Source organism: Stegodyphus dumicola, chromosome 11 (assembly GCF_044657685.1).
Source record: "Stegodyphus dumicola isolate Sdum_Otavi_A_Nest chromosome 11, ASM4465768v1".
NCBI classification, from domain to species: domain Eukaryota; kingdom Metazoa; phylum Arthropoda; class Arachnida; order Araneae; family Eresidae; genus Stegodyphus; species Stegodyphus dumicola.
The window spans coordinates 114,253,958-114,276,745 of NC_140778.1; the positions used below are offsets into that span (position 1 = coordinate 114,253,958).

The 22,788-nt window shown below is 32.7% G+C and overlaps 1 protein-coding gene across 5 annotated transcripts in view; it reads left to right on the forward strand.

The window, feature by feature from the left end:
• LOC118187282 (uncharacterized) overlaps positions 1–22,788 on the forward strand; it is a 145,514-nt gene that overhangs the window by 33,096 nt on the left and 89,630 nt on the right. For all 5 annotated transcript variants that reach the window (XM_035357472.2, XM_035357474.2, XM_035357471.2 and 2 more), the window contains 7 exons: positions 272–383; positions 2,720–2,874; positions 3,014–3,136; positions 9,760–9,911; positions 12,524–12,674; positions 14,523–14,657; positions 19,941–20,101. In XM_035357472.2, coding sequence (XP_035213363.2) covers positions 272–383; positions 2,720–2,874; positions 3,014–3,136; positions 9,760–9,911; positions 12,524–12,674; positions 14,523–14,657; positions 19,941–20,101 — 989 coding nt within the window. The remainder of the gene's footprint in view (positions 1–271; positions 384–2,719; positions 2,875–3,013; positions 3,137–9,759; positions 9,912–12,523; positions 12,675–14,522; positions 14,658–19,940; positions 20,102–22,788) is intronic.

A 22,788-nucleotide genomic window follows, 5' to 3' on the forward strand; every position in this document is an offset into this window, starting at 1 on the left:
AACTCATAACAGGGATGCCATTGGTGCTGTCAATGTCTATTTTGTCTACAATGCTGTATTTTGACGGGATGAAAAATGTTTACACATGGGACTAACTGTATACACATTTTTACTAAGCGTACGCATGTTCTCCTCTAAATGAGACAGTGTTTAGAAATGCTTTTTTTTTAAAGAAAACTAATATATATAATCTGCTTTTTTACAATACTTATAAAATGGTCCTTGTATGTAAGAATAATCTTAATAATTGGTATTAAAATATTTTTTGTAGGCTATTATTACAATGGTACCAGAAGCATGGCAAAAAGATGAATTAATGTTGACAGAAAAGAAATATTTGTATCAGTGGAGCTCCTGTGTCATGGAACCTTGGGATGGACCTGGTAGATTAGTCTTGAATTTTTCAAAAATTTAATCTATATGGTGTTAATTAAGCATATAGATTATAGTTTCCTGCTTAGTTTAGGGATTTGTATATATATATATTTACTAAATGCTAGTGTTAATGTTTACAAGCATCCTTCAATAATTAGTTGTCAGGGTACTGATAAAAACTAGATACTAATTCTTTTTTCATAATGCACAAATGTATTTTGTCTGAAAAAGTACACTCTTACTTATATGCAAAAACTAAATAACATATTTAATGCATACTAAAATATATAGCAAAACTAGATTTTTGATATCAGAGCAAGCATAGAAAATGCAGATATACTGACATATGAGAAAGCTGCTGTAAAAGTTCATGGTGAATGATCACTATTTAAAGTCCAAGCTGCTAGAAAGTTAAGTGAGAGTTCCGTTTTTTAAATATCCTCTTTCACTTTCTATAACCATTTCCAAAGATGCTCTAATGTCTGAAATAAAAGTTGCTGAGCATTTCCTGTGTCATCTAGTGGATGTGGCAGCTTTCTTTGTTGTGTGTCCCGATTCTTTCTTTTCTTCTTGACTCCTTCTTGAGTTTTGGAAGAGAACCCTCCAAAAGCAGGCTTCTGAATTGTATGTGGGAGGGTCTGGAAACTGCCTACCAGTTTTCTTTAAAGTTCATACCACATGCGATCTAAAATTAACCTGATATAGAAACTAATCTCATGAAACAACTCATCAAGGAGCATTGCAAATTTCTGCTTGTAATACATTAGTGTAGTAATCTCTATTTATAGTCTCCCCCCCCCCCCCCGTGGACTCCAACACTGCAGCACTACCCTATGAATATCAAAGATTAAAGTCAACATAAACTTGTGGAATCAGACGCCCAAAATTTTTTGGAAGGTGGTAGATCACTGGGTTTCCTTATACTATACTGCTGTTTTAATTTAAAATTTTAATGTTTATCCAAGATACATCAGTAATGATTATTTTTGTCAAGAATTTCATATCTTTTCCCACTCCTTGAAGAAATACCAGATAGTACTAAAAATAATAGAGTGTATGTTCTTTGTTCAGTGAACATGGATCTTGTGTAAACATGATTCATTTTTATATTCTTTTTTACAATCCCTGCGTTTCCAATATTCTTAAGGCCCACCAGCAGCCAAGCAGTAAAGTCGCTGAACACTGGTAGTTCGGTACGAGGTTCGAATCCCGTGAATGGGCTGGCTGCATGGGCGTTTTCGTGGTTTTCCCCATGTGTAACGTGTATACGAGCCAGTTCCCCTTAGACAGTCCTCCACGAAGGCATCCCTCCCCTTAGGCAGATAGCCCTAGTGTGCTTTGCTGTAATTAAGTAAACCAAACCAAAAAACCAATATTCTTAAAGCTCATGATATTAATAAACACCTTTTTCTTGACTCATCTTGAAAATGCCTTCTTTAAAATGCTTCTGCCACTGGAATTTGTCTAATCTTCACTTCTTAGTTGGAAGTTAATCTGATAATTTGAAATGCTTTCTGTCACTTCTGTAATTTGATCCCAAATTCACTAGTGATTTTTCATTCTGTAATTAATGATATATCGAGGAAATGGTAAAATATTTTGCTGGTAAACTAATAATAGTTGCTTCTTTGCTTTGATTTTATGCAATTTGGCTCGCAAAACGTTTTAGCAAAGTTAAAAAGAATCCTTTATTGTATTTTTGGTTGGATTAGATAAAAGATTAATATAGTTCATAATTTAATTTACCATTAGTTTAAAATTAAGAATTATATTTTCTCTTGTAATTTTGCATTAGTTTTAGAGAATCTTTAAAACACATTTTAATGAAGTTTTTTCTAACAAAGTAATGCTTTTACTCTTCAAAGTGTTGATGAAAATAAACAGTATTTTTAATTTGTTTATAGTCCTTTCATGGCAAATAAAATTATTTTAATCTTTTTTTTAGATTCATGCGTTTGAATTTCTGAAGAAACGTTTTTGAATAAATTTTTTACTTTGTTCAGCATATCTGTAAAGCAATATTTTATCTGTAATCTGAAAAGGCTAAAATTGAGCAACAGGAATTGATGTAATGCAAGTAAAAGTAATTTAGCTTACAAGATCAAGTACTTTTTTCTCTCACACTTGCAGTCAATGAAGAAGGGCTCTTGAAATTTAAAATTATTGTTTTACACAATTTACTTGTATTACACCAATTTTTATTGTTCAATTTCACCTCATTTATGTTAAATTCATTTAACATGCTGTTTATAATAATATTTTAATCTTTATTAGTGCTTCATTTCTATGTACTTAAGAGCTATTTTGTAAGGAATTGAGATAATTTCTTAAACTGCATTTTCAGCTTTGGTTACTTTTTCTGATGGTCGTTACATTGGAGCTATTCTAGACCGAAATGGTTTGAGACCATCTCGTTATTATTTGACCAAAGATGATCAAGTCATCATGGCTAGTGAAATAGGAGTTTTGGATTTACCCAAAGAAAACATAAAATTAAAAGTAAGTTTATGTGTAATTAAATTTAAAGATAATCTGTTTAGAAAAATTAAAATTATTTCTTGACTACCAAACCAAACCAAAACTAATAAATATTCTTATAACACTGTATTAACTCTCAGTGTTTGACATCATTTTTCAGGGTCGTCTGAGACCTGGACGTATGTTGCTGGTCGATGTAAAGAAACATGTCTTCATGAGGGATGATGAAGTGAAACTGGGCATTGCTGAGCAAAGGCCATTAAAAAAGTGGCTTGAAGAACTTGTAACTATTACATATTTATATTTTATACGATGGTAGAGTCTTGTATGAACTGTTTATTCTATAAATATTGTTACGAAATGTACAGGCGCGGTAAGATAGCTTTCCCGCAAAGCAGTTTTAGAGTTGCCATAAAATGGCAAGGGAAAGCAAGGTTGCCCATTTGGCGAGAAATCGCACATTTGGTGACAAAATTGGCGATATGCCATGGATGGTTGGAGAACCTTCTGGAACGAATTCTTACCGGTTTAGCCCAGAATGTTCTCGAACACCAGCCAAAAGCTATATAAATCCTGCTGGTATGGGGAGAGTTAGTGTGTGTGTGCCTCGCATAGAGTGCGAGATAGTCAATATTGAGTGTGTGTGCCTCATCTAGCGAGCTGACAGTCAGTCATTGAGCAAGTGTCTCGAAGTCTAGCGCCAAGTTGGTATCGAGTGCATCGAGAGAGTTTTTTAGTGTATCGCGGATTAGTGCATCATTTTGTCTTAAACTGTGCTGAGTCGAGAGCTATACTCTTGTGTATCGTCGAGTGCATCGCGAGTTGTAGCGTGAAGAGTCTCAAGAGTACGTGGAGTTCCGAGAACGACCAAGCAGAGTCGGAAGCTGTACTTTGGTGCTTTGCAGTGAAGCTGTCTGCACCAAGTTTGCAGTGAAGCTGTCTGCACCAAGTTTGCAGTGAAGCTGTCTGCACATAACCTGAAGGCAGTGTCGCTGATCATGTCAGCGTGTTTATAGTAGTTCATCGACGACTGTAAAACGTATTATGGAGCTGTCCTGACAATATTGGCTAATAAAGTGTGTTTCGATACTTTATCAAGTGTCGTCCTTATTCACTCCAAATCTACGAACCCCGTACGAACGTGAAGGAAGAAAATAGTGCAACAACTGGTGTCAGAAGAAAAGAAAAATGTAACAATATAATATGCAGTATACCTCCATGTATTACGAAAGATGACATATAATATGAATTTACTGAGCATCACAAAATAAGTTTAGTTGAGAAATTTTTCATGCTAAGAAATCGTGAGTATAAAATGAAGAAATTATAAAGTGCTCTATATACAGCTTTATACATTTAGTGAGCAATTTTTATTTCTTGTAGAGAAACATATCTATATGTGTGCATCAGTACAAAAGTCTGAGATCTAGAATTATCAGGACTTCAGCGATTCCGGGTTTTGGAAATTTCCAAATTTTGGATAATCAGTTTAAATTTTGTAAGACGACATAGATATGGCAGCAGTTGAACTTTGCTTATTTTTTAGGTCAAAACAGAAGAATGCTAACTCCCAACAGGGCCAGCATGCATGGTGGCAGAATTTAAAGATGGCAAAAATGTAAGAATTTAAAGGAACACCCAGCAATAAGAATTAGGGATGGTACAATTTTTAGAATTTCAGTTTTGCACTGGGTAACACAAGTTTTGGGCAGCAAAAAAATATAATCTAGCGAGGTACTAAGCAGCAGAATTTATGACCCACAAAAATTGCACTGGGCTACAAAGTGGGTCATCCTGGCTGTTCCCCCTCCCACACAACTACTCAATTACTCAAGGGCCGAAAGTCTGATCCTGGCCAACATCACTATGTCAATCAAAGTAGCAAATCTGTATCCAGGTATTTGAAAATTAAATGCAGGAATCTCAGCTATATGGCAGAAAAATCTCTTCTTTCATTTTGTTGAATATTATATTTTGTTGAATATTATATATGTTGAATATATATGTAATAAAAATAAATACAGTAAAAAGTCTTTAATCCTTACTCGATTTGTTTACTTTATTAAACATTTCTTTCAATGCGCGCATGCGTAAAGCATACATTACGCATAGTCTAAATTAGGAAATTGCAACCAGAAAACTATTTGATGTGTACTCGTCATATTTATAACGACGAGGAATTTGATTTAAATCATATCAAAGACAGAATACATCGAAATGCAATACTACATTTAGTAAGGAATTATAAGCTGAATAAAATAAAAACATCTGACCTGAAGATAAGGATAGTGCTGACAGATCAACTTCCAGTTCATTGCGTGCCGCGACGTCCCCCCCTGCACAGCAGCGTGAAATTGATAAACAGATTTGGAATGGTTAGAGAAACAAAGGATATGCCTTTATCCATTTTTTGCAGCAATTCCACTTTTTGTTTGATGGACATCGAAACATACTTTCGCTTTGTAGATCCTTTACATATTAGTAAATATATATTGGAAATAATATTTGACATAATCGAAAGTTCAAGCTTACTTTTATAAAATTGCTCTAACAGTCTGCAAAAAATAATAAGCTGGATCCAATTCGAAGATTAAGGAACAATGCAATCTGCAACATTAACTGAAATAGATAATTAGATAATTTTAGCTTAGCTTATACCTTCCGTTATACATTATTGTGCATGCGTAAATGCATTATGCGCATGCACACACGCATATGCGTGTGCGTAAAAGTATTACGCATGCGCAGAAAGTTTGTAGCTTTGAGGTCAGGATTATAGATCATTCCAGATTATGGGTGTCCGGATTAATGACTTTTGACTAATATGTAAAAGATTAAATTAGCAGCGTAAATTAATTTTCCATCTCTATTCTAAAAATAGTAACTGCTATTTGCACTGCGTCATTTCTAGATTAATTCATGTCATATGATTCTTACATAATTCTGGTGATGTAAATGGAACTAAAACTCTAGCAGCCAATAGTAATTTTACAACAATATTAATATCCATTTAAAATGCATTCAGAACCAAAACTCAGTCTGAATTAAGATTTCACCCTGAACATAACTTGCTTTCTAAGCTTTGGCCTAGCTGGACTGCAGTCTATCTGCTCCTTCTTTCTTACTGCAAATTTATCTAAAGTGTAAAACTTTTCTGTTTAGGCACAATTAATGTGCTAACTTGATTGTGACCACAACATGTTTGCTGAAATAAAAAAATGAAGATTTAATTAAATTCCGTATACATCATGGATCAATACTTCTATGCCATGAAAATTCCTGGTGGTCATAACTTCTGACTTTGTTTTTATTACATATGTATATATTTACAGATAGATAGATTTTGTGAAGGGAAGATTTTTTATTCTTTTATTCATTTGTTTATTTTTTGGTTAGTGTCAAGAAGTCCAGATATTAGATCATTCCAGATACTGTACATCTGGATTTTAAATTTAGTACTGTATATATAAATGATATGATAAAATTACATAGATTTAAATTTGCTTATTTAAGCTAGTTGGAAATACACTGAAGTGACAAAAGTCATGGAATAGCAATATGCATATATACAGATGGCAGTAGTATCGCATAAAAATGTATAAATGCGAAGTGCTTTGGCAAGGCTTTCATTTGTGTTCAAGTTATTCATGTGAAGAGGCTTTGACGTTATTATAGCCGCACGACGAGAATTAACAGACTTTGAACGCGGAATGGTAGTTGGAGCTAGACGCATGGGTCATTCTATTTCGGCTATCGTTAGGGAATTCAACATTCCGAGATCCGCAGTGTCAAGAGTGTGCCAAGAGTATCTAATTTCGGGCATAGCATCCCACCATGGACAGCGCAATGGCCGACCACCTGCACTTAACGACCGAGACCAGCGACGTCTGCGTAGAGTTGTCAATGTTCACAGACAAGCAACATTGTGTCAAATAACCACAGAAATCAATGTGGGACGTACGAGGGACGTGTCTGATAGGACAGTGTGGCGAAATTTGTCTTCCTTTGGCTATGCCAGCAGAAGAGCGACTCGAGTGCCTGTACTGACTGCAGGACATCGTCTGCAGCGACTCTCGTGGGCTCGTGAGCATATCGGTTGGTCCGTAAACGAATGGAAAACTGTGGCTTGGTCAGATGAGTCACGATTTCAGTTGGTAAGAGCTGATGGTAGGGTTCGAGTATGGCGCAGACCCCAAGAAACCATGGACCCAAGTTGTCAACAAGGTACTGTTCAAGCTGGTGGTGGTTCCATAATGGTCTGGGCTGTTTTTACATGGCATGGACTCAGTCCTCTGGTGCAACTGAACCTATCACTGACTGGATACCTTCAGCTACTTGGAGATCACTTACAGCCATTCATGGACTTCACGTACTCAAACAATGATGGGATTTTTATGGATGACAATGCGCCATGTTACCGGGCCACAATTGTTCGCGATTGGTTAGAAGAACATTCTGGACAATTCCAGCGAACGATCTGGCCACCTAGATCGCCCGACATGAATCCCATCGAACATTTATGGGACATCATTGAGAGGTCAGTTCGTGCCCAAAACCCTGCACCATCAACACTTTCACAATTATGGATATCTATAGAGGCAGCATGGCTCAATACTTCCAACGACTTGTTGAGTCCATGCCACATCGAGTTTCTGCACTTCGCCGGGCAAAAGGAGGACCAACAAAATATTAGGAGGTATCCCGTGACTTTTGTCACTTCAGTGTATATAATAAAGTGAGTTGCCATCATCCAAAGCCAAGATGACAATAAACAATGTGTCAACACAAAAATAAATTAAAAAAAAAAAAAAAAAGACAAAAAATTCTAAACATGTTTTGGATTTACGAAGGTTACAAGAATTGGCATAAATTGCATAAATTATCAGGACTAATTTCAAAGGTTGGAGAAGGTTTGGTATTACTGCAATTTTAGGATCTCCAAATGTGTTAAATAGAATCCATTCTCACTGCCCACCAAATGATTCACATGTATATTATTACATTAAAAATTGAAAGTAGGAAATATTGGAAGAAATTTATGAATTCAGAATATCTAGTAATTTTCTGAGATTTTATATTTATTGTTCTTTTCTTCATGTTCATGAAAAAGGAAGAGTATAAAAATGTTTTTCTCAACAGCATTTTAATTTCATAATTAAATTATTTTTTTGACTGTGTAAAAGAATTCTATGAAATTAAAAATTTAATCCTGGTATTTTTCATAAATTTAAATATTATAATCATTATTCTAAAAATTACAGGAGGTGAAAATATATCAACGATTTTTAGTGCAGCTAGAAATTTATATACACTCTTTTGCAAAAAAATCGAAGCATGATGAAGGAAGTGGTTATTTTTGATGAAATTTAATATGTGTATAGCTCATACACAGATAATAAAGTGATTAAAAAATCAAGGTCATAGTTCTTGTTCACGGCTCACAATCACCCACTGAGTGTCCAAATTAGTAGTTGGTCGAACCGCCCCTGGCAGTAATGCATGCTTGAATTTATCAAGGCAAGGAGTGGTAGAGGTTCCTAATGTCATCCCTGCAACATGTTCAGCCAGGCATTCATCTGTTGTTGCTCCAGATCTACGATATTTTGTAATGCCCGAATGTGGTGGCCTACCATATCCAGACATGCTTGATTGGTGAAAGGTCTGGCAAAGGAAGAGTATCAGCCACACGGAGACAGTTCAGAGATATGTGAGTGGTATGTTGCCTGACATTTTGTTGGAAAATGGCCGCAGGATAATGTGCCATGAAGGGTAATGCAACCAGCCACAGGATGGTATCAACATATCGTTGAGCTGTTAAAGATATACAGGGATGACTAAAGATGATCTGCTGTCATAAGAAATAGTGCCCTACAACACCACACCAGGGGCTATGGCTATATGCCTTTGTTAAACAAAGGCTGATTGGGACTGCTGGCCCCGTCCTCTCCAAACACGAAAACGGTGGTCGGATTTCATTGCTGAACACTATATGGCAGCCATGATGATCGGTTGCGACACCACTCCAGATGACTCCGCCGATGTTGTGGAGTCAAAGGCAAATGTCTTAAAGGCCTCTGTGAGTGTAACCTCGCCTCAGACAAGCGCTATGAGATGGTAGATGGTACCATGGGAGGTATAGACATATCTGTAGTGCGTTGAATAGTCGACAATGATATCGTCGGGGTAATTTGGGCCTGGCGAACAATCATCCTATCTTGCCTCGCATTTGTGCTTGGCCTACCAGAGCCTTTATTTCATCGGCAATTTCCTGGTAGCAAACATTGCTGCCAACATCTTTGTACATCAGTGGCTGTACGCTGCAGGTGGCGGCCTATTGCTCGGTATGACCACCCAGCTTTACGCAACCTTACAATGCGACCATGTTCGAAGTCTTATTGTCGAGAAACCTCAGCTTAAATATTCTCTGATTTGTATTTCTGGTGAAGAAACAGAAAGGAGAAGTTAAAATAAAGACCTAAATCATAATAACTGGTTGATTAAAATAATGATAACACTACAAAATGCACTTTCTGAAAACTACATCCATTCTGCTATAGCATTTAAAAAATGCAATAAAATAATTTAGCATTTAGTTTCTAATTTTAACTTTGAAAGAAAAGATAATTTTCTGTATTACCTCAATGTGTATGTTATTTAGATTATTCAGTTATGTATCTTGTAGAGACCACCTACAAGCATATTCTTAATGTCATTTTGCATGCAAAATTGTTTTATGTGTAAGGTCATCTTGTATGTATAAACTAACAGTATAATGTTCTTTAAATTTTTTATCTTTAGTTTTTGCAGGAGCTTATTTATCTGTTCAAATGTTTGTTTGCTTTATTTACTGTGTATTACAATTTATATAAAACTATGGAATGCAGTTGCAATGATGAATTTTTCTAGATAACTCTTGAAAAACTGAAATCATGCTCACTAAGTGTCAAGCTTCAAGAAACAGCCCATGTTGAAAGTGTGATGAAAAGCCGACACCTTCCTCTCTTTGGATATACCCCGGAAGCTATTACTTTACTTCTGATGCCAATGATTCAAACTGGGTAAGGGAAAACAGTTCATAATTGCAATTTTTATTTTTCATTTTTCAGTTTACATTAAAATTTTATTTAAACTCAGATTTTAACGATATTTTACGGATTTTCACATTTACTTTAATTTTTTGTGCAGATACTTTTTTTGCCATTGACATCTCAAACATTATTTAATATTTGTGGCAAGCACACACACAAAAAAAAAAGTTTATTTTTTAATCAAAGAAATTAAACACTTACTTAGAAAATAAAATGTGATATTATCGCAATTTTTGGGAAACAATATATTGATGTAGACATTTGTTAAATTTTATGACGGAGGGGAAGAATTTAGCATTGAAACTCTGTCTTTTCAATTATCAGATAAATGCTGCCCCCTAAAAAAATGCTGATTACCAAAAATTTTATTTTTTTAGACGTTTTTCTGAATGGTATATTAAGAAATATTATTATAGTAACCTCAGTGTAGGTTTTTTCTACAATGCGATATGGTGCTGATGCCATCTGCTGGTTATAGGTGTTGTAGGTGTAGTAAAAAACAAAAAAGTTTCAAATTATTTACATACAAATATGCATTTTTGTGTGTGCTGCATAGAAAAATGTAATAAATAAAAGAAAATAGGTTTTTATTATTTACTCTGAAGTTTTGTTTCTCTTGGAAAGTTTTCGAATATTTCTTTCTAGTTTAAAAGTAAGTTATTTTGTGGTTATTTTAATATATTACACATATTTGAATAAATGCCAATCTGAAAATTTTAATATTTAACCCACATACCTCTAAATTAAATACATTTGAATTACAAATTATGACCAATAATTTTTTTTTCAGTTACCTACCCTTAAATTTCAGACAGAAAATAAATATAAATTTGATTGTTTTGTTAAAAAAAGTAATTACGGCCCTTCAACTACTCTCAGATATATGTATTTGGCTTGCTTATAGTAAGTGCTTGTGTCCACTGAGCTAGATCATAATCATAGTTACCAATTCAGCAATTAAGTCAGTATTAACATTACAAAGTTACCTTATCGTCTACCATAGTTAAGGATCTGAGATAAAACACAAGTATTTATAACTGTTATATCTTGATTAATTTATTGTAGAAGGAAAGACATTCACATAAATTGTTTTTATGCTTATCAGTAATTTGGTTAAATAATACCAAAATGTAAAATAAATTAAAGTTTGCATATAAATTATTTTATATAATATAAATTTTCCCACGTAAATAAGAGTACGATTGTTAGATTTTGAATGAAGGAGAAATTAGTTTGCTTATAAGGGACATGTGGAATTTTTCAGCAATATCAAAACTGAAATAAAATAAGCTGTAATTATATATAAAATTTATATCATTTCGTATTGCTTTTCAGTTCCACAACTGTAAGATGGAAACAAATTTTATTGTATATATTATCAGCAAAGTAAAATATTTCTTTTAAGTATTGCATTGAAATAAAAATTTATTTACATTCATCTGCCATTTATTTTTGATTAAATAATTTTTTAGGTACTTGTATGTTACCCATTTGACTGAGAAATTGTCTCCAAGCAGTGTGATTTATTGCCAATTATGGACAAGAGTAACATCACAACATACTCATAACATTTGTGCTTTGTTTGATGTATCCTCGATTAATTCTCAGTGATCCTCCATTTGTTTTTATATGAGGAAGGATATAAATTAATTATTACTGCTGCATATATTCTTGCATGTTGGAGGGGGTAAAGGGTTCAAGTGCCATAGAATAACAATTGAGATTACCTTCTGATTCATTAACAGTGGGAAAAAGAACAGCTGGCTATCGTTGACAAAACACTTGATGGAATGGAACAGTTACTTGTGGGAAGTTTGTGCTCTTAGTGTTCTAAATAGAGCTTATGGTAAAATTAGAGGGAGTAGAAATGGACAAATGCCTTTTTACACAGCACAAAAAGAAAATCTGATTGAATACTTTGTAGTGGCTTTATGGTAGCCTATCTAGAGATACTCATGAATCTTTTATGCAGATAGATTTTCTTGCAGATAGAATTGCAGCTTGGAATCCTGTAGGAATAATTGGCTTAATTTTGGTGGGTTCTCCTCCAACTTTCATAATTCATTGGTAGCAAACTTTTACATTATAGATATTCATAGACAGGATATAAGAAGTAAGTAAATATTAGAAATAAAATATGGTACTTTCATAAATACCATGTTTTATTTCTAAAATCTACTTGAGATTATGAATTGCAAGGTTAATTTTATGTCATTCTTTTTTTAACCACAGTACTTATAACTTCAGTTCACGTGTAAATTTAAAAAAAAAAAAAAGTAGTCTTGAAAAGACATTAGGTTATTTAGAAGTAGGATACATGAAAAATGAGCAAAGCCCTCGCCAGACTCGGACCTCTCGAATACATGCCGAGTGTGCTGACCACAAAGGCATTGCTAAGAAGGTGGGAGAAATACCTTATAAGTCTTACTTATAAGACTGATAAGTCTTACTAATCATATTCTTATATAGTGCTACTTCTGTGGATATCTTATTCTTTGCATTATGTAATTAACTATAGTAATGTATTATATAGTTACTCTATCTTGGAGGAATTTTAATTTACTTTTTATATTTATAAACAGAAAGGAAGCTCTTGGATCAATGGGAAATGATGCTCCTCTGGCATGCCTCTCTCATTATCAACCATTACTGTATGATTATTTCAAACAACTCTTTGCGCAAGTGACAAATCCTCCTATAGACCCATTTAGGGAGGACATTGTTATTTCTTTGGTAAAGATATTTTCCTTTTAATTTACAATGTGTTTTATGTTTGATTTCTAAAATACTCTGAAATGTTTATTGAGCATGGTAATAGTGTCATTTTTATCACATTGTTACTTATTTAAAAATCATATATATATATATATTAATTTGAGGGTATGTGATGAGAACCTGTCCCTGTTGTTTAAAAATTCAGTACTTTTCTGTTAATTGGACATGGCTTAGCACTTAAATGTTAGAGCAAAATCTAACCAGAGGGAGACAACTCTAATGATACATAAAGCTTCATGAAAAATAATGAGTTTGTAATAACAGTAATGTATCATATATTGTAATATATACAATGTTTAATGTGTATGCTCTTGTATTTGTGCAATTCTTTGATGGTTTTAGAAGTGAAAATTGATTACTGTGTACATGTACACAGTGATCTATGGTATGATTAAAATAATTATTGTTGCAATGAAATCAGATTACAATATTTGGTGCTTTGGTGTTCATTTGGCAACTTATGTTTTTTGAACAAAAATTCTGATTAGTAAATTAGTCAATATGCACTAATTAAAAAAAAAGTTTCATTCTTTTCTGTGCAAAATTCACGAAATATATATACTGAAGATTTTCACCTCAAGCATAAAACTGCAAATAAAATAGCCCATTAGTAGGCAAGTGGTTAAATGCTGCTAGTTCAACCTGGTTGAAATCCTGGTGCCCTTACACACTTTGCCCTTACACACTTTGCCACAATCAAAGCAACATATATTATAACCTAGCTTAATCAACAGCATAATAACTCTATTTTACTCAAGTAAACTGTTATCTGCCTAACAAAGAAAAAGTTATTTTCTACTTGGTTTCTAAATTTGATGTAAAAGTGGTTCTTTAAATAGTTTTAACTGTGAATATATTTTATGGTAACTGTGATAACAATCAGTTAAGTTTATTTTCACATTTTCGTAATAAATATTTTAAAAGCTGTCAGGCACTGTGATGAGATTTTTGAACACCATATTTACCTATTCCTAGTAGTTATTTTGATTTCATATTAATGAACATAATTATTCTATAAATGATCATGATATTTATTATTTTTAATTTATGTTTATTAAATGAAGTAATCAGCAGTTTGACTTAGCTGTTGAAATTCCGTTATCACTTGTTAATAGGGCCTACCAGTGGCCGAGCGGTAAAGTCTCTGAACACTGGTAGTTGGGTCCGAGGTTCGAATCCCACGAATGGGCAGGCTGCATGGGCTGGCTGCATGTGTAACGTGTATACGAGCCAGTTTCCCTTAGAAAGTCCTCCACGAAGGCATTCCTCCCCTTAGGCAGATAATCCTAGGGTGCTTTGCCATAATCTCAATAAATCAAACCAAACCTCTTGTTAATAGAATATATGTAACACATTTTATTGAAAATATATTCTAATTTTATGTCTGTAAACTTGTATCAGAAACTTAGACCTGAATTTTTGTGAAAACTATCAAAGCATAATTGTTGAAGTTCTGGTGATCCAGATCTCGGACTTCGTGCTGCATCTCCCCCCCTTTTTTTTACGTAAGTGTATTGCTTACATAAAAAAAAAAAAATAAATTTTTTAAAAATTGAGAATTTTTAAGTCCATATTAAATTTGTTAACATTGTCTTTTATAAGCATTCTGTATAGAATCACTATTAGAAGTGCTTTCTGAAATATCTGTTATATAAATTCGACAGAATTGCTATGTTTTAAATTCATTTTTATGCATTGCTTGAGAAAGATTTTTAATATTATATTTTAGTTATTGCTTAATGCAATAAAAGGTAAATGTTATAATCAATCATGCGTATAGATATTTTTTTTATCTTACTTTAATAGGCTTGCCCGATTGGTCCTTCCTTTAACATTTTGGAGCCAAGTGCAATGCAGTGCCAGAGGCTGTGGCTTGATCATCCAATTTTGACACTGTCTGATATGGCAGCTATTAAAAATACAAATTACCGAGGATGGAAGGTAACTTGAAAGTTAAGTTTTTAAAACAAATTTATAATGACTGAATGATGTATGTTATTAAAATTTCAAATTACTGCAAATAATTTTTTAAAATAAATTATGTCAATCTGTTTTAATAAAAACTTTATATTGGCAGGATAAATGGTTATACATACTTTTGGTAGGAATGTGTAAATAAGAATCAAGAGACGGTGCAAACATGATATTTTCATTAAATGGCCTTTGTCTCACAAAGCTAAGTGCAAAGACTATGCTTTAAATGCTTCAAAGCTAAGTGCAAAGACTATGCTTTAAATGCTTCAAAGCTAAGTGCAAAGACTGTGCTTTGAGTAGCAAATAAGAGATAACTGTCATAGATAAAAGTATTAATTCAAGTGAATTTTATGGACATTATTATAGGTAAAGTTAAGTTTGAATATTTGATTTTAATGATTTCTAAACTTTGGGGTCATTTCATGCAATATCAAGAGTATGTGAAAAATATGTAAAATTTGGCAAAACCACAGTTAATCATAAAAATTGTGACAGAAAACAAGAAACAGATATGTAAGTTACAAGATTGCACTTGAGTGAAATACTTGAATTTTAGTCGTATAATCCTACTAGACAAATAGTGAATTGCTATTTCTGAAATAGTACGATAAAGAATTGCACAGGTTTTTAACATGTTTTAAAATTAAACTTAACTTTTAACATAAAGGACACAGCTCATGCTACAAGTAATCACTACTTGTAGCGATGTAATTGAAATAATAATAGTCAAATAAATTTAAACATTGATCAGTAGTCTAAATAGGCAATAACTAAGCTATAAGCTAGGTCAAATAATTTACTGATGCTTAAGTTTAAAGTAACTGGCTGCACAAAAATGCAAAAGCTGAGATAATTATATTTAGATAGAACTTGGCTGAATTCTAACACTGTGTGAGTGTCAGAAATTCTCTAAGATTCAAAATCTCTCAGCTTAAATAGTCTTAAGATATTTTGAATTCTAGTGAGGAGTATGGAAAGAAAAAGTTAAAGATTAAAATCATAATGACTGGTTAGTTCAACATGAGAACCTTATAAAGTTAAATAGTAACTCATAGCATAAACACCAATTTTGCAAATATGCCATTGCAGATCTTAATGCAGTTGCTTCTATTTACTGTATGTAACATTATGCATTTGGTTCTGTGGAGAGACTATGCATTACTGAATTTCAAAAATTTGTTTTTATGGCCAATGTCCACATTTCACCGAGTGTAGAATGTATTTTTGAGTTTGCAGAATCTTGTCATTAAAGATTGTTACTCCCTTTACATTAATAGAAATAGTGTGAAATCGTAAACAGGTTATCTAGTAATTTAGGTCAGTGTTCTAATAGTGTCATGTTAATGGCAGTACGTGTTCTTTATGCTAGACTGATCTTTTACAGGCAAGTGAGTAGTAAAACAGTCTGAAGAGCATTTTTTCTTATTGGAAGATATCTATTGAAATGTATTGAAAGGCTGAGGAATGGCGATTTTGGGATTTTTATCAGCAGCAAGCTGGTAAGAGTGAAATTTAATGCTTTTGGTTTCCAACAGCGTGACTTGTTGAGATTTCATCTGGGCTTTGAAATCTTTATATCCAGAGTCGTCTAGAAGCTTAGTCAGGATTTTTCATGAATAATCAGAATCTTTGATGTGGGAGTTTGGAGCTCCTCCTTGAATATTTGAAGTCTGTGCATCGTGCTCTTCCTCATTTGCTGTGATAGAAGCATCTTGCTCTGATGTAAACACTGACGTGATCTCCTGGGCAGGTGCAACTGGTTAGGAGATTTCCTATAAGTCACATTCACATTTCAAGTTTCCAGTGTTGTATATTCCTTTAGATAATGCTTTTAATTTCTGATGCTTTGCAGATTTAGGGCCTGAAATTTTCTTTGCAGGCTTTTCGGAGGTTTCCTTGTTTTCAATGATTGTAATGTCGTTGTCTTTGTTTGGAAGTATGGCGTATCTATTGCTGTTATGTGAGGAGAGGGAACTAAGTGGCCTTCATCGTTTATTTCAAACAAATTCAAAATCCATGTCCTCATTATCCATTTTGCAGCTTAAAGCAGCGTTTTCTTGAGAAGAGGGGGTATAAAGCTCTGAAAACATATCCTGGTATTTTGGTAACTCATCAGCAATCAGTTTGAGAAATTTCTGTATCAAACGAAGTAATGCATGCTCACCTTTTTCAAGGAAGTTGTTTTCCTGATGAGCCGTAAGATCCATGTAGTCTGCTAATATCTGCTTGACAAAAGCCGTATTTCGATTCAGGTCGGTATCCAAAAAGAGAATCTGGTTTGTATTAGTGCACGTAAAAGAGCAGGGAAAATTGCATTCTCAGAGTATGCAACATTAAATCGACACGTAAGGACCTTTTACAGTTCCCAGAACACAAGATTCAATGGGAACAAACCTTCTTAAAGTGTTGACCAGCGTAAGATACATAACATAGATTCAGAAAATGCGAGAGCAAGGGAAAAGATCTGGAGAAAACTCTCTCTACTTGAATTCAGTTTCTGGGAAAATTGAGGTCAGCCTTTTACTTACATGTTAAGTATTTAGTTTTAGTTTATGAGTATGAAAAAATACTTTTGTTCATGTGTTGGTATTTATGAGCATTTTGTATGCATTTTCTTGTTTAATTTATAAAACACATTAAAAATAATCTAAATTTGAGTAAATGTATATATATTTTTTGTGTTTTGGAAAGGTGGTAGTGGGGAGAGGAGCAATGATGGTCTAGTAATGGTGAAATGGGTGCATGGGACAAAAAAGTTTTAGAACCCCTGATTTAGATAAATATGAAAGCAAGATTTGTTAACCTATCATTCCAGAAAAATGTGACAAAAGGAAAACTGTCTTCATAATATTAACACATAATCAGCATGTTTTATAAGAATTTTGTGATTAATTTCTTATCTTCTGGAGGATTTTTAGATGAATAATGACAACAGAATTTTTCTTTTGAATTTTTCTTTTTTTATCCTAGAAATCTTTTTTGTCATATTTATCTTTCTTTTCTTTTCTTTTTTTTTTTTTTCTCACAAGATACAAGCATGGGAAACTGTAAAAAGTCTAATGTTTCTAATCTTGTCACATTGACAAGTATCTGTAGATAGGAATTTTTTTATAAAGAAATTGAAAACTGACAATTTAAATGATTGATCTTGTATGTCTTAACTCTGAAAAACGAAGCCTTCGACAGTTGGTATGTTAAAATACAGAACCGCCCAAAATGTTTTTCGAGAGTCAGAGCAATTTTCTCTCTCCCCATTCATTAACGCACAAAGAAGAGTGAAGATTTCATATGACATCCTTTCTACTTCTCACAAATAAAGATAATAAACCACAAAAGCTGTCTGCAGTAATCTGGTACAATGCATTTGGGGAAACTGCACCTGCTACTACATACCTTAGGGCAGGAAGGGAAACAACATCAGAGTTTTGGCCATTTGGGGCTGTTGTGCTCATTTGAATGAAAGGGCATTTGAGGCGTTATGGTATTCAAAGTGTTAATACATTAATACATCGAGCCAATGCTAGGCATTTCGCTTTCTAGTGCTCCCTTTGTGGTTCCTATATTCTACTACCTCATGCCTCTTTAAATTCTAAAATTTTTGCTGTTCCTAATTTCTATTGCCAAATACTTGATATTAATTATACTCTTGTTTATAAATTTTGTTTAGAAATGAGAATATTAATAAATAAAATTCAAAGTGCTTCATTAAATTATAAAAATTCTGCTACACTGGCTCCCATCCTGGCAATATACCATTTCATACTTATTCTCAATATTCATATTATTAAAGAAATAAAATTAGAAGTTTCTCATACGCATTGTAAATGCATGCATTTTTTTAGAACGTTTCAGTAAAATCTGAAAATTCTAAAATAAAGAGGAAATTTGTTGAGAAGAAAATTGGTTACATAGCGAGGAAGGAAAAAAAGTGTTTTCTAATGGCATTATTGTTGAAACATCAGCAAATTAGGAGATGAAGCATAGAGAACATTGATTTGTTTGTTGAAACAAAGTTAGGAAAAATGCTAAAAAGAAGGACATTGATATAAGTTGGCTTATATATCTATACAAAATTTTTAAAATAAAAAGCCACATAAATGTTTTGTGCTTTTTTTGTTACAAAACATATAAATTTTATAGCTTTTAATGTGTAACTATCCTAATAGCATTTTAGAATCAATGTCATAAATTATATATGTTATATTGAGCTGTAATACGCACTCAGATTGTGATTTTATAGTGCTTTTTTAACAAATATTTTTTAAAATAAAAATATTTTTAATAGTGACCATGTAAATCCATAACAGGCCCATTTTCAAATTTTGCTTACATATGTTGTCCTCAAAGAAAAGAAAGAAAATTCAAGACAAATTAAAGTTTAGTTTGAGCAATGCATTGCATAGAGATGACTATTTATTTCTACAGTTCAAAATATATATATAAAAAAAAATTGAAATTTTTTAGCTATAAATCTTAAAATGTGTGATCATAGGCAAAAATGCCTGTCCCTTTCAAGTTTCATGTCATTTAATCTCTGTTTTGTAATCTAATTATTTTTTTTAAATAAAGGAGTTTAATTATCTTAAATATGAACTATTAGTGTGTTATATTCATAATAAAAATTAATCGCAGAAGTTTTTTTTTTCTTTAACAAATCAATAGAAAAATAATTTGTTTTCCACTTCATGTCAAGTCCATTAAGTTGAGATTTGTTTACCCCAAATTAGTTTGTAAATCTGTCTAAAAGCTGCAATACATATTCAGTGACATAGATAAACTAGACAAGCTAAGTTTGACTACTTTGAATATGTACTGCCCACATTAAGGCAGATTTACAAACTAATTGGGAGTAAAATAATCTCTAACAGACTCAGCATGAAGTGGAAAGTAAATTATTTTTATTAATTTGCTAAATTTTTATCTAAAAGTTTTCAATTGATTTTTTATATCTTAAATTGTAGAAATATATTTATAGTCATTTTATGCAATGCGTTGCTCAAATTAAATTATTGCTGGGTTAAAAAGTGCTTAGAAACTCACTGTAACATAACCCAGTCGTAGAATCAAACTAGTTGTGCATGTTTCATCTTTTGTATTCAGCCGGTGCTAAATATTTTCCTACCAAATGCTTTTTTTTTTAAGCTCATAGCCAAAGGGTTAAATTATGTATTTTTAAAAATTTGCTTTTATTTTAACTGTAGAAATTTATCATGCAATTAAGCAAAATTTATTTTATTGAAAATTTTCCAGACCAAGGTAATAGATATTGTATATCCAAAAGAGAATGGATGCAAAGGTTTAGTTCACGCTATTGATAAAATCTGCACAGAGGCTGGTGATGCAGCTGATAATGGTTATAGTCTTGTGATACTATCAGACAGAAATGCTAGCAAAGAGAATGTACCTATAAGGTAAATTCATATGCTTATTTGTAAAACATTTATTCTTGAATATAATAATTAATTTTTCTTGTTTATATGGTTTATACATTGAATCGTCTCTTGGATAATTACCCATAGTTTCTGAAGATTTTGATCTTCTTTGGAAGTGATCATCAAGGAAAATTCGTTCTGATTTGCATAATGACATGATGTATAGAGAAAATTATCGATTTGTACACTAACTTATCTTATTCAAGGCTTTGTCAGTTTAAGAAAAACATTGATGTAGAAGGTTGACATATAACACAGCTGATGAAACTAATATTTAACTAAAAATGATTATTATTATGCATAAAACAAATTTGGGAAAAAATTCTGTCATAGTTACAGGGTTGCCATGCTACCTGGAAAAACGGGAAAACCGGAAAAAGTCAGGGAATTCGGAAATTGACCAAAAAATTCAGGGAAAAGTCAGGGAATTTAAGTGTTTTAGTCAAAATCTGGAAAAGTCAGGGAATTTCATACAACGATCCCGCCAAAAACGGCAAGTTTTGCGCCGACGTCAGAAGACATCACTTTTTTGGCGAATTGTGTATCACGTGAGTGTCATTCGGGCAGCTGGCATAGAGCCAATTTCCGCAGCTCCAATTTGATTGTCTTTTAGCAAAGCAAGTTTCCCACAACTTTTGGTTTCCAGTAACCTCGAGAATCGCATGTGCAGTGCATGAACTAAAGAAAGTACCTGTTCTCGTATAACACAAAATGGGTTTAATCCTAGTATACGGTACCATGGAGGTTAGAATCAAAAAAATATGTATTGTAAAGAAGGAAAACCTCTCTGCAACAGACGTGGCTCCATTCCATCATAGAGAGAAACAGCTGTGCATGCTAGATATATCTGTCGCCAAAGCTCGAAACCGGTGTCAAAGTTCGAAGGTCACGTTATCAAGAGTTCATAAAATGAATATCGTTTAAAATTTCTTTAAACTCTAAAGGAAAAGAAAATGTTTTTTGGCGTAAGTAAATTTATTCATGGATTAATTATTTTGAGGAAAAAAAAAAAAAAACTACGAAAATCCGTTTTTAAAATTATTGCGAAAAATCTAAGAAAAAACTTTCTTTGATAAAACGTTTCTTCTTGGATTTTTCTCAATAATCTAAAAACGGATTTTCGAAGTTTTCTTTTTTGTCAAAGAACGTTTCATCTTAATACGTGTTTCTCAATTTCCTGTACACATCGCGGAGAGGGAAATTTTGGCCGCCAGATTCCGTCGCCAAATCCCTTGGCAAATTTTTCCTCCGCTTTCTAGCGGCGTAATAGCATTTACGTGTATGGAACCTTTTCTTCTTTACATAGACGTTCTTTGGTTAAAATAATCTCCATGTATGGTACAGCGGGATTTGGCGACATGGTGATGAGCAGTGAACGGGTGATTTGGCGACATGGTGATGAGCAATTTTCAAAATCATGTGAAGGCCATACCATATACTAGGATTTTACCGCAAAATCTTTTTTGTTTCTTTTCTTTTTAATAAATACCTTGTCATTTTGCAGTAAATAAAAAAATAGTAATCTGTCATCTGGGCTAACTATATTCACTAAAATATCGTTGATTATTCTAATTCAATTTTTAAGTAATTATCTTTATTTTTATGTTATTCATATCATTTAATGTTGCTTCTTCCCTCTAAATTTATTTATCATTAGTAAATAATATTTCCAAATTTCAGGAAATTTTCTCTGGCATAATCCTGAAATTAATTCTAGCAGTATGATGACATCACGAAATTTAATGCACATATTTTTTCCTTATGTATGCTGCGAAATAAATATGAAATACCTCAATTTAGTAAAAAAATATCATTAAATAGATTTCTTTCTTTCATTTAGCTGCAGAATATCTGCAAAAAATGCCTTATTTTATTTCAGATTGGGCAGATTCTAATCTCAATCTTCAGTGGAGAAAACAACTCCTATTATAATTATATTTGTGTTTTCAAGTGTTAAGGTGCCTTTTAAGAAGACACCTCGCACAAATTAAATTTACCTAAAATCTAACCTAACTTTTAGCATTGCATTGTGATTTATAAGAACCGGATTAGCCTCATGTTGAAGCTGAAATGTTATATTATTATTTGAGTAATAATTAAATAAAACATACAATTGTTATCCAATGTATATATCTTAAATTTTATTAAGTTTCTTAAGTGGAAAAGTAAACAAAATTATCAAACAAAGTGTACCAAGAATAATTAAAAATAAATGTCCTCTGGGATTTATTGAATAATTAAGTGAATTTGCTATACAGTACAAGTAATACCATAATTAATTTACCTCTTAGCACAGCCAACGTACATTACGCAAATAGACTGGAATTTTCTCGAAACATACCTGGAAAACGTGGAAAAGTCAGGGAATTTCATTCTCCTGTTTGAGTGGCAACCCTGTAGTTATTTTCCTGAAACATTTGAGTAGTACTTTTTAAATTTGTAAAACAGATCTTATAGATCTAAAAAAAATATTGTCTTATTCAAGGCTTTGTCAGTTTAAGAAAAAATTGATAGAGAAGAGTTACATGTAACACAATTGATGAACCTAATATTTAACTAAAAATGATTATTAAATAATGCATAAAACAAAACTTGGGACAAAAATTTGTCATAGCTATTTTTCTGAAACATTTTGAGTAGTACATTTCAAATTTGGAAAACAGATC